Source organism: Zonotrichia leucophrys, chromosome 1 (genome assembly GCF_028769735.1).
Source record: "Zonotrichia leucophrys gambelii isolate GWCS_2022_RI chromosome 1, RI_Zleu_2.0, whole genome shotgun sequence".
NCBI lineage: Eukaryota > Metazoa > Chordata > Aves > Passeriformes > Passerellidae > Zonotrichia > Zonotrichia leucophrys.
In genome coordinates, this window is record NC_088169.1 from 18,541,975 (window position 1) to 18,554,444 (window position 12,470).

General features: G+C 38.9%; 1 protein-coding gene across 5 annotated transcripts in view; it reads right to left on the minus strand.

Annotated features, from left to right (window-relative positions):
- Nucleotides 1–12,470, minus strand: part of GLRA2 (glycine receptor alpha 2) — a 119,177-nt gene that overhangs the window by 80,062 nt on the left and 26,645 nt on the right. For all 5 annotated transcript variants that reach the window (XM_064708157.1, XM_064708178.1, XM_064708149.1 and 2 more), the window contains exon 4: nucleotides 8,487–8,710. In XM_064708157.1, coding sequence (XP_064564227.1) covers nucleotides 8,487–8,710 — 224 coding nt within the window. The remainder of the gene's footprint in view (nucleotides 1–8,486; nucleotides 8,711–12,470) is intronic.

Sequence of the window (12,470 nt, forward strand, 5' to 3'; positions counted from 1 at the left end):
ATTTATAAAGTCCTGTAGATAAGGGTATAAATCCCTTCTGTCTGCAAAAAACCCCATTATCTCCTCACTAGCATGAAAAGCAATAAATGCCTCACCATGAGTAGGCATCATGTTAAAAATAACATTTTGTTTCTATTCTTATCCCTTCATTCTTTCACACTACGCCCATCTGCACCTCAGCTGCTGGGACAAGAGATTTCACAATCTAGGATTTTATGCTGCAAATACCAGAACATAAATAGCACATGCATGATCACTGGTAGCATTGGCTCTGTGCCATTTTTATCACAAAAGTAATACCTGTGCAAACCCCTCAGTGCTGGATTTAGTGAGAAAAGTGGGATTTCTTTTTTCCAGCATTGTTAAATCTAAAGATGCTATTGTAAATTTTAAATTGCAAGGTTCTGGTATTTTTCTTAAAGCTCCAAGCTGACAATAAAGTTGAAGATATTTTAGTGGTACTTTTTTTCTTTGAAAGATTAAACTCCTGATCCTTCTAGCTGCTGAAATAACATTAAAATATTACCTAAGCACAAGCAGATAAAGTTCCCTATTAAACTGGCAGGGGAGATGAAGTTGCACAGCAACCATGACAGCATTGCATGACACAGGAGCAAATGCCATTCAGGCTAGTGACACTGAAACAGGGAGGAGAATCTAAAATCTCTTTATATTCCTCCCAGCCCCCTCTCTTGGGTGCCTGAAAGAAGGGCACACACACTGATCACTTATCAGAAGGCAGAAAAAAAAATTCCCAGTAGCATTCTTCTTTTAAATGTCTTTTCATTTTGTAGTCCACCTCATTATTTTTTCAGGGACCTGATTCATCATTTTTGCCAATTCTGCTAAATGCCAATTCTGATAATTTTCACAGTCTACAGGCTTTGTCCTGTTAAATGGAACAGTTGAACTGACTGTTTTTTCCCTTATTTTTGAGGAGTCCTGGAATTCCTCTCTAATAATTGTCATGTTCTGCAGCTTCATTTCTGCCAGGTGGGAATGGGCTGAAGTCGAGCTTAGAGGAGACATGGAATGCTCTCTGCTATGGCAAAATGTGAGTTACAGGCTGGAGTTTCAGTACTGCTGTTTCTGAGCATGTCCTCAGTCCCTCCAGTGCTTTGCCTTGCCTCATGTACTGCTTAACAACACAGGAGCTGGCACAGAGCAGGGTGCTGGAGTTCTCATTTCAGGCATCCCACTTCTCATTGTAATGCAATCACTGTCTGCAGATACACAATGCCAGCACATGAGCTGCCAGCAAATGATTTTCCAATTATTGCTCAAACAAATCTATGAAATTAAATTCAAGTGTGATTGTATGTAGCAGGTAAATTCTGTAAGCACCTGCTTCCTTTACATTAGGAACAGTATTTCACCTTTTCTTTTTTTCTCTGTCATTTTCTATCTTAGTTTCCCTGTAGTGTGTGTTTGGTATGGTGTTGCTTTCCTCCTGGCATGGTGGCATCTCTGTTCAAAGCCATATATTTCAATCCAACTGGCAAAAGACCTTTATCCCTGGGACCATGTTCTAGGAAAACATGGTTTTTTGTACCTTTTAGGAAGAGTTCCTTCACCTGCATCATTTCACACCTAACCTTTAGCTGGTTAAATGAAGTGATTGATCACCAGCAGTCGAGGGCAGGCATTGCCAATAGCCATAAGGAGGGTAGTACACAGACATCTCTTGGCTGTGCAGCCATCCCATTGGCACAGGTATCCAGAAGGAGCCACCTGCCAGTATTTTTGATCCTGCCAGCCAAGATCAACTTCACATGTTCAAATTGGTCTCCAGCAGCATTTCTCTTTTTTACTCAGAACAAAGTCTCCCCTTTTAATTGAGACACAGGAATACAGGGTTGTAGAAGTGACATTTCATGCCATCAAGTCTGATCATCTGCTACCACCCAGAGTCACATCCTCTCAACCCTTTCAAAAATGATCAAAGTTCATTTCATGGTATCTAGTGTGTGTGTCCCTCTTTCTGTTGGAATATTGTTGCAGAAATTCAAGGAGTATATGGCTGTAAACTTTGTAACTTCCTCTCTCAGCTTACTTATGACCAGTTCAGAGCCATTTGTTCTCCTGGCAGCATCGTCCTCTGCTCTAAGCAGCTCCCCTCTCGTGTTTGTATTTACCTCCTCTGCTCTCCTGCCTCATCTGGGGATGTGCCTTAGAGGAAGAAGTGAGGCAGTACATGCTCAGATATAATGCCCACATTCCTGCTTTGTTTTAAATGCCTTATGAAGTGAAAAGCAACTAATTTTGTGTCATTAAAATGTAAATTATTCTTTTCTTAAGCAGTATAATCAATCGGGTTTTCACAATAGCTATGTTAGTTGCATAACAAAGTACCTACATCAGGGTTTATTATTTATTTAGTTGATTTTATTGTTTGTTATGCAAAGCAAGTACTTTAGATCCAACAGGAAAGTAAGGGTATTGGGAACCTGGGGCTAGATCCTTAGACTGAATTTGTAGATTGGGAGGGAATGAGAAAGAAGGGAATGGGTGATGCATTAAAGAGAGTATTTGGAAACAACCCTGAAGGATGAGAAGAATCTGAGTTCATTTATTTAAAAGGCCCCAAAAGGAAGGGACTGGAGTGGGGCTAGAAGGAGAGGCAGGAGTAAGGGCAAAAAGGAAAGGCAGGGTGAAAACCAGAGAGCTACTGATGATCCAAGGACAATGGGTTCAGCTGTAATGAGAATGGCTGCTTGTCCCACCAAAGGCTGCAGTTTTTTAGCTTCTGAAAACCATTGTTATTATTGTAGCCATGCTTATGGGAAGACAAATTTGTCCAATTCACTGGATTCACATAGCATACAGCCACAATTTGGGAAGTGTGTGTGTCCCAGTAACATTGTGCAGCATAATAAAGTTTAATGATTGTAGCTCTATAAGGCCTCAGCCCAGAGTACATATCAGCTGTCAAACACCACAATGTTTTAGATGTTCTCTGTTTCAGTTAGCATTTCCTTTGACTATTCTTCAGTGTTTTGATTTGGTTTAAATGTTGAAAATTTACTTTGACATATGCATATGAAGAAATTTTATGCTTTTGTAAAGTAAGGGCAGTTAAAATGGGGCAGTGCACCATCTTGCCAGTGCAAGAATGAAATAATTCCCAGTGAAAATGTCCCTGTGATTATTGACATTCACTTCCAAGGGAAAATCACCACCTTGTCAATACGAGTGTTATTCTGATAGGACCTGAGGTAATGGATATGTTTGTGTGAGGTGGCAGTTTAATAAGCAAACAGACATGTCAATCATGATAAACGTCTCTATGATCCCACCTCTGCCAATCTGTCACATGGAAAGACAATGCTGCTAGTCAAGTCCAAATCCTCTTAAATCCCAACACTGGATTGTAAAATAAAATTGAAGTCATCAAATTAAAGCACAGAATGCACACAGGGCTGTAGAACATAACATTTTCTACCACTGTGCTAGGCCACACTGTGCTGGGACATGGATGATTCACACATAGTGGGTATAAATGGAACCTCAACATCATTTAGCTGATAAAGTCTGTACCTCAAAATTATTTTAGAAAATCTACACCTGATTTTACTACAACATGACAATGTATTCTATAGTAGCCATGCAAAAAATCCCAGACTGCATCTTATTTAAAAGCAATATACTTCAGCAGGATAGTGAACTTTTTACCATGAGCAGTCTGTTGCAGAGGGATCAGCAGTGCTACCTATGAATTTCCTTAATCTGCTTTTCTTTCCCAGAAGGCAAAGAACACAAGTACAGAGGAGACTACAAAACACGAAAGTTTCTCTCAGAAAAACTGGGTTATAAAAGTGTCATGGATTACTTATGAGGGTTTACATGATGGACATGGCAGTCATAACTCCTGATCTAACACCTAGGCCTGTATTGGGTCGTGGAGGTGTGTAGGGGGATACACCCACCAGTATGGGTAAACGAAGGTGGTAGATAATGTAATCTCACCCCTAAAGAGTTGCAGCTGGGTAAATTAGTAAAGGTTAGGAGCAGGCCTGATGTTAACAGGCCACACCTGTAGCCAATAAGAGTGTTATAAAAGAGTGGATTGGTTAGCTGAGGGGAACTGCAGTCAGTTGGCTGCTGGGAGGACAAGGAAGAGGCAGTGCCTAGAGGAGCTGCCTACAAGAAACATCAAGGAGGTATGAAATTCTAGCAATGTGGAACCCTTACAATGTAATGACAATAGAATTCTTAAACTATATGACAACAGGGGTGCAGGAGGGAGTTGGCTCAGTGCTCTGTCCCTTAGGGCTTGGCCACACCAGGAAGAGATGACTTTGGAAACTCCTGAGTGAGGCAGCTGGCATGGGAGGCAGCATTGCAAATAGCTGCACTGCTCCACAGAGACTTCTCTTGGCTTGCATAAGCAGGCGAGGGCTTTGGGAGGTGCCAGCTCCCACCGGTGGGATGTTCCTACTGCCATGTCAGCTACTTGTTGTGGGATGGAGGGCTGGTAACCATTCTCAGGGCAGCTCCACAAACAGAGCAATCCAACAGCTCAAGCGTTCTCTGTTTGCAGTGCCCCCCAGCACAGAAGTGCTTTCAAACAGGCACTCTGCCCTCAACCACAGCAACATTTGCAATTAAAACTAGGTCGATAGTTGAAACCACAAGGAACCAATGGTCTACATAATTAACAGTTCTGGCACTGGGAAGAAAAAGACAGAAAAAGAGGTATTTTGAAAGACTTGAGGAAAATTTTCCTAGGTAATTAATTGCTCTTTGAACAGGAATAGCAAAAATAGAGAAAGAAGTGTAATTTGTGAATTTTCACAGATCTCCTCCCTAGAGTTTCAAGTGTCTCTCTTGTTAAAAGAATCATGCAACACATTCTAAAATCTCCTCTTTTTAAAAAATATATAGTAATCTGCTTTGAGACTATGTCTGGCTAAATATACTGGCACTACAATTCAGAGTAAAGCTCAACTGAGAGTGTTTTCTGGAGCAGCAAGTTAAAAAAATATAAATTTACAATGTTTTTATCATCCTGGCCACTATATTCTAGATTCAATGCTGTGGATCAATATTACAGTTGAATTATATCTCCTTCTGGATCCATCTCATATGGCTGAGATGCACTGAAAATCTTAAAAAGAGAAGGAGGCAATTAATGCAGAAAAAAAGCCACAAACTTTAAATAAAACCACTTTCTATTATTTTGCTAAAATAAGCTTTTAGGCAGATGCTAATATTCTAAGCTGGCTGGCAGCCTGAAATGAGTTTGTGGGAATCAGGTAGCACAAATGGGTGGCTCAGAGAGAATATAAAGCCTTCTATGAGTTTATTTAGCATTTTCCTGGTGTCCCAGGTGTCCTCAGGGAGCAGAGAAGACACGATCCTTGTCCCTGGAATATAAAGTCCATGCAGTGGGGTATGCAATGCAAAATGCAGGTGTCACACAGAATGTGAGTGCCTGGAACAGGACTCTTGGTGCTATCACACCATGCTGCAACAATTTGCAAGGGCAAAACCCTCCCCAAAATCCAATCCATGCAGAAATCAGTCAAGGATTGGAAGCAGATGAGTCACAAGTGTCTAGGGGGTGAAACTCTGTAGGTTATGATTTGAACTCTTACTGCTTTTTCAGCACACAATATAAACACAAACTAATTTATTCAACACTGCTATTACAAACATTTCTTGTTGACTGCTCTCTACAGAGTGCTTTAAAATAAAAGATAGCTATTTAACAGTTTTTCAATCGTTGTATATGAGTGGAACTGAGATTGATCTTGACTAAAGTGAAGTTCTTTGCTGAATATAACTTTGCTGTAATTGCAGACTTCTCAAAATGCATGTGCCTCAGAGAGCTGTTGCTACATCTCTAGAGGCAATAACATCTATTTGCAGTATTAAGCAGTTCTGGGTTCTCTCCCCAAGGCTCTCATTTTCCCTGCAGCACCCAAAGGTGCAGAGCAGTTACCCAGCTGTAGAGCCTGAGGCTGTACACAGCATGCTATCTGAGATCAAAAAAGGTGCCAAGGTAATCATCTGAGCATACAGCAAACATTTAAAAATGGGGTTGGCTTCCTAAAGTTATGATTCAGAGGTGGGTACATCAAGCATCAACAAATTATTTTCTGTAACAACTCCCAGGAAATTAAATATAGTTGTAGGAATCTGCAAGTATGAGCATCGTGACTATTATAACGCAAACTCTGGTGGAAATCTACATTATGCCTCTTCTGTGCTGTGTTAGGTTTGTTTCTTTGACCAGCTATACAAGAGGAGGATGAAGAGCCTCGTGCTTACCACAGGGTGAGACAATTCCTGCAGCTGAACACTGCAGAGGAGGTGATACACAGCCCAGACCCTCCCTCACCTTTTCATGATTTTTCTGAGCACCCATACCCTACACCAAATGTCTCATTTTAGTAAAATATGGACCATGAACTGTTGTCTTGGGTGACCTTCCAAGTTCTGTTAAGAAAGGGTGGATTTGGCTGCTGAGAGCATTTAACAGCACAAGGCAGTTCAGCCTCCTGCATGGTGCATTTCATGGTTTTGGTGCAGTACAGAGGGAAGAGGGATACCACTGCCACATAATACACACACCTTGCTTCTTGCCCATTGATTACCAGGAGCACTTCTAAACTCACTTTATGCAAAGAACAGTTTGTATTTATGCGAGATTAATTTGATCTTGATTTTGTTAAATTTGAAAATATGACAAAACAGCCTACCTGCTACATCCCAGAGGCATTTGTGAAGTGCTTTAAACATTCAAAGCACACTAAATGCGAAATGTTAAATATCACAATGACAGGCAAAGTGCTGTTGGTGCAGTAGTGAACATTCCCAATGTACTGAAATCAATCACTAAAATATTCTTGTTTGTTTCTGCAAGCAGCTGACATGGACTACAAGTCTCTAGCCCAGTATTTAGAGAGTAAAGACAACTATTTCTAACTGCTCCTGATTTCAAGTTTGCATACTCCAGAAAGTGTTAAAAAAATCTTTGCCACGTTGGATGTGCTGGGTTACTCTGTTACTGTTGTGAGATACAAGTGAGAAGCGATGAGCTTCGCTTGGTGCTCCCTTGGAGTTCTGCTTACTCTGCTTCAAATTAATTTGCATTTAGGTGTAGGAATTTTACAAATGTGATATGGCAGCTCAAAATATCACTTTTGCTGCATGAGCAAATGTCAGGAAAACTATCCATCTGCATGCAGAGCAGCACCCAACTGCACTGTTTCCTCCAATAAGATGGTGTCTGATGTCATTCAAACAAACAGATGCATTCATTTCCTTCTCAGGGTGAAACAGGAAATATTTGTAAGTGACAGCGTATTTATCACTCTGCTAGTGCTGGTACCATCCTTGTATCCTATTATTTTTCTCAAACCCTTCAGGTAGAGCAATTTGAAACCCTGCTCAGTAACCCTGCTTCATCTGTCCAAATATTACTGAGCTCTTACCAAGGAATTTCCACAGGAATTATGTAAGTGGATGAAGTTCCATGCTAATATTTATTTATTTAACATCCTAAAGAGCACAGCTATCCCAAGCCTGGATCAATAATAATTCCTTAATGAAAACACAGTCAAAACCACAATAGAAATAACTGCCTTCTAAACTTATCTGCTTTACAGATGAGCAAACTCACTAGACAATCTGTTAAACAAATACTATCATGTTTACTTTCTATAATGCAAGAAAGGAAAAAATCAAGAAGCATCCCCAGGAAGAAAAAAACTCCAGTAATCGCTTCCTTTTAAACAATCCTAAGAGCAATAATAGAGTATTTTGCATTTTTGGCTACCTCTATTAAGCAATTAATGTCCCACAGTAAGCTGAATGTCAAATGAATACTGCAGGTTGTTTGCTGCTATTTATGCCTGTGGAATGCAATTTTGTTTTTCTGCTTATGTCCTGTTTCATCAGGTCATATCAAATCACATTTTGTCAGTGTTTATTAATTCAGCCAAAGCTAGTCACATGACACACACTTCAGTGCTCCTAGTACCAAAAACAAATGTTTTCCATAGTTCCAGGTGGGTTTTTTTGTGTGACTAGATACATCCAATTAACCAGTGACTTGCACGTCAAATTTATTGCATTTCAAGCATGTTTTTGCTTCAAGTGTTGAGTAGTCATTTAAATTAATAGTCCCCTTTACTTTTAAATTGCAACCCACAGACTACTGAAGAGATGATTTCCTCTTTGCAAGAGGAGTGACTTGAGCTAATGCTAATGGGAATTACTGAGGCATGCCATTAAAGTTCTAGACAGCCTCAAGTTTTCAACAAGACCAAGAAGTACCACTGTGCCACTTAGAGACTACTTTGCAAAAAGTAAAATGTTAGCAAAGAAACATAGGCAAATTTTCCTTCCACCCTGGTATTAATAAATCTCATTTTAGCTGTACACATGGAACAACAAAAAATTAAACATCTACATTGCATCCAGAAAATAGAGAGGGAAAGAAAGGGATGAAGAGAAAAAATTAAAATTAACTGGTTTACCTGATACTGTACAACACCTTTCCAGTTTTAGAAATCCTCAGCAACTTGTTGTCTGTTGTGACATCATGGAAATTTGCTCCCTTCTCATTGGCAAAGAATAAATCTGGCTTCCAAATAGAATCCAACATAGAGGGATCCAAATCCAGGGAATCATCGGGATATTCGCTGTAAGCCAGGCGTGAATCATTCCACTGCTGCCTCAAAAAAATGTTCACTCTGTAGTCCTACAGAAATGCCATGTAAACAGGTTACTAAGCCACCAAAACTGGAAGCCCACTTTAGCTTGCTCTATGTTGTTAGATACACTGCAGTACCAGCATTACAGCAAACATTTGTGTTACCCTTTGAATGTCAGAGTTGTCATTTGAAAATAAAGTTGTCAAAGTGCTGCATTGAACCAGACAAACACAACTGAGACATTTTCCAAATCAAAATTCCTTCAGTGATGAGAAAAATATTAATTGCAATCTCCTCAATTAAATGTAATCCTATTTCAAATGTTGTGGATTACCTAAGAGATATTTGTAAATTCAAAAAGCATTACAGCTAAATATATACAGTGTTATCAAAGAGGCTACAAAATTACCAATTTAAATAAATTTATTCTAATATGTAAGTAATTTATGTCTAAGGTACTCATGAACAGTTTTTAATTCCTGTGAAGCCAAAATTTTATAGAAGAAATTAAATCACCACTTCCTATTTACCACTAGTTTCCTTTTCCTATTTACTGCATGATTCTGTGTATGTTCCTTCATTTACACCTCCCTGTCTGGATCCTGTTAAAATTGGCTTGATTGTATTCTTCTGCTTGGTGGTCTGCTAGTCACAACTGGGAAAGGCAGCAATTACTTAGAGTTCATTTAGAACAACATTAACATTTTGCCAGGAACTGGTTACTAAAGGGGAGTACAAAAAGAGATTTCAAGTTCTAAACTCTCTGAAGAGAGTTGAAAGAAACAAATGTTTGCACTCCTAATCCCAGGTTTCCAAAGTCAGCAAATAAGATCTTCATCTCTCTGAAATTGTAATTTTTAATTTGTGAACACACTCTTAGAAATACTGTCTACTCTTCCTCTAAAAGAAAAATATTTAATAATATTTGTATTGATTATATTATCTGTAGGAATGCTTTATCAAATAATTCTGCTGATACTACAAAGCATTAACGTTTAGGATTTTCAGTTGCACCTTAAAATGGCAACACTGTGCTTTTGACTTGGAAAATGTATGAGCTGGCTGGGCTTTAGTCAGGTACCTGAACTGCATAGAAAAGGAGTTATCACCCTTGAAACGTAGATAAATATTCTCCTTGTGATCAGAGCTGCAGAAAGCAGCTTGCCCAATATTCAGACTCTGAATGAGCCCCTCCATCCAGTTTTCACCCCCTTTGGTCCATGGGGTGGTAGCAAGGTGTGCTGCTGCCCTGACAGAATATTTCTGACATCCAAACTGATGCAGATTTTGAACCCAATGGGAAGATGCATTACAATCTCAGTAGGTGAATAACTTTTCTTTTTTTTTTTGTTTTCATTTTCATCTTGGTTAGATGTGATTCCAAACAGGAATGTTGACTAATCAAATCAGGACAGACCTGAGAGAGGTCTCAAGAACAGCATTTTTTAAAGATACTTACAAAAGCCTGTATCTGTTTTTGACAAGTCATTGTACTTTTTATGATGTTCTTGTTTCAGACATTTAAATATCAAATAGCTACTTGCAGTTCCGAGCTTATAAAATGTCATCACATCTTGTGAGGAAACACCATCCATAATCATGCTATCCTCTATTTCTTCGTCTTAGAAACTGAGAGTTTCTTATGTTTATAATGTGTCTTTAAGCTTATATTTATCTTTAAATATATATAAGTCTCAGAGTTTATATGGGACAGCTTTAGCTATAAATCCAGGAATGCACTGATTTGAATTCTGCAGAAAAGAAGGTAGAAGCAACTGCTGATAGAATAAAATTGCTACAACTAGTTGTAAGATTGTCTTTAATTCTTCACTGTGATATGATATATAATGAAGTCTTTGGAAAAGAGAGGGATTTTTTCCCCATAACATAGAAATTATAAATCAGTCAGATCAGTAAATTATATAAAAATATCTAAAAAATTGCTTTGATGAACTTCAGTGCTTGGTGATTTAGATAATAAAAAACAGTCTGGAATATATTTATTCATAGAAGAGATTGCATAGGATAATATATATTATACCAAAATCATAAATAGTGACAATAAGATTACCCTATATTTTTCAACATGTCCCTTCATAAATTTATCAGTCATCACACCAATACACTTAGAAATGCTTTTTCTCTGCAAGCTTTATTGTTAGAAGCAAAACAGAACTGAAACCTTTGTTTACATTTGATAGGCTTTGCATATATATATGTGTAGATACTTTAATGAGAAATAAAAATGTTAATATAACATGCACATCACAAGAACAGTATTATCTTTTTCTCCTATGCTTGCTGTATGAGCAGTAGAGAGGGATGTGTGTTTACACAGTCAGACCTAATCATGTGCAGAATTTTGAATTTACTTTTCCTGAGCTACCACTGTAACTATGTTTTGAAGGAAAGTTCTCTTGAGAACAGTAGAACAACACGGAGTGGAGGCACACTACAGTGTGTATTTGGTGAGGTCCTGAGGGTAGGAGTGGGTGTGCTGTAGTAAAGCACTCCTACACAACCACAAGTACACCTACTCTGCAAATTCCTTCTGACAGCACCACCACTGAACAAGGAGTGTGGACCTGAACATTCAACCTCAGATGCACTGCCAGTGTCAGCAATAGCTCAAGGCAACTCAGATAAACAGTTTTCCTCTGTTCTCAAGCCATAAGCTCGCAGCAATACAAACACACTGGAAGAATATTAATCTGATTAGATTTAGTAGCTCTATCTGAAGATTTAGGGACTTGATCCACAGATATACTTAGCCTGTTAATAGGAACGTAGATAAATATAATTTTTCAGCAAATCTAAATCCAGATTCACAGAGCAAAGCCCTGGATCCCAGGCACTGCTGTGGCAGGAGGAGTGCAGGGGAGCCCCTGCCCTGCTCAGTGCTACTTTCTGTCTCTGAAACCAGCATTTGTCTTAGGTCTGAGCTTTCCTCCCAGCTTCCCCTCCAACAGCAGCGATTGCTCAGGAGTTAAGCTGGGAGTCTGAAACAAACCACAGACTTTGCTGGCCTTCCATGAATAGAAGGGGTTTGCAAAAAAGACTACTCTTTCTCTAAATCCTAAAGATTTCACTGGAAAGCAGTGGTTTGATGACCTATTCCAAGTCCATGCAACAGAAAAGCACTTGGCTACCTATGGGTATAAGTATGTAGTGTGTCCCCAATGGCTTCAGTGGGAGCCTTTTATTTAGTTAAAAGTATACACGTGAATTTATCAGGATCTAATTAGCGTATTTGTAATTACAGGGGTTTTTCCCCCTAAATGGGAGATAGTATCATACAGCCAGCCACAGCAATGCTTTTAAAATTAAGAAATGGCAATTTTTTCTGCTCACATATGTACTCAAAACACAACTGGAGTTTGGATCATTTACCCTAAAAGAGAACCTGCTTCACAGTGTCATTGATTATAGGGCACAGCAACAATAAGAATATCCTCACAGTTATTCATTTCTGTAATTAACAATTAGCTTGTCAATGTACAAACCACTCTTAACTTCTCCTACAGCTGATAGTTAAAAAATCCTGGTCATTAGGAACACCGAACATCTGAATTCTTTGGGATGCTGCCCAGGCTGATGTAGATTACTCATCTGTGATACTCAACTGCAGTCATGCTGTACAGTGAATTTTCTGCTGAATACTGCATGTGTAAATACTTCCAAAAATAGATACAGAGTTTACTCTCATAACTGCTTTTATTCAGTGAAGTTATTCAGAAAAAACTTTTCCTCCTGCTTTGCAAGTTAGGGCTTAAATTAAAGGCAAATCAAAGAAAAATTTCAACTATA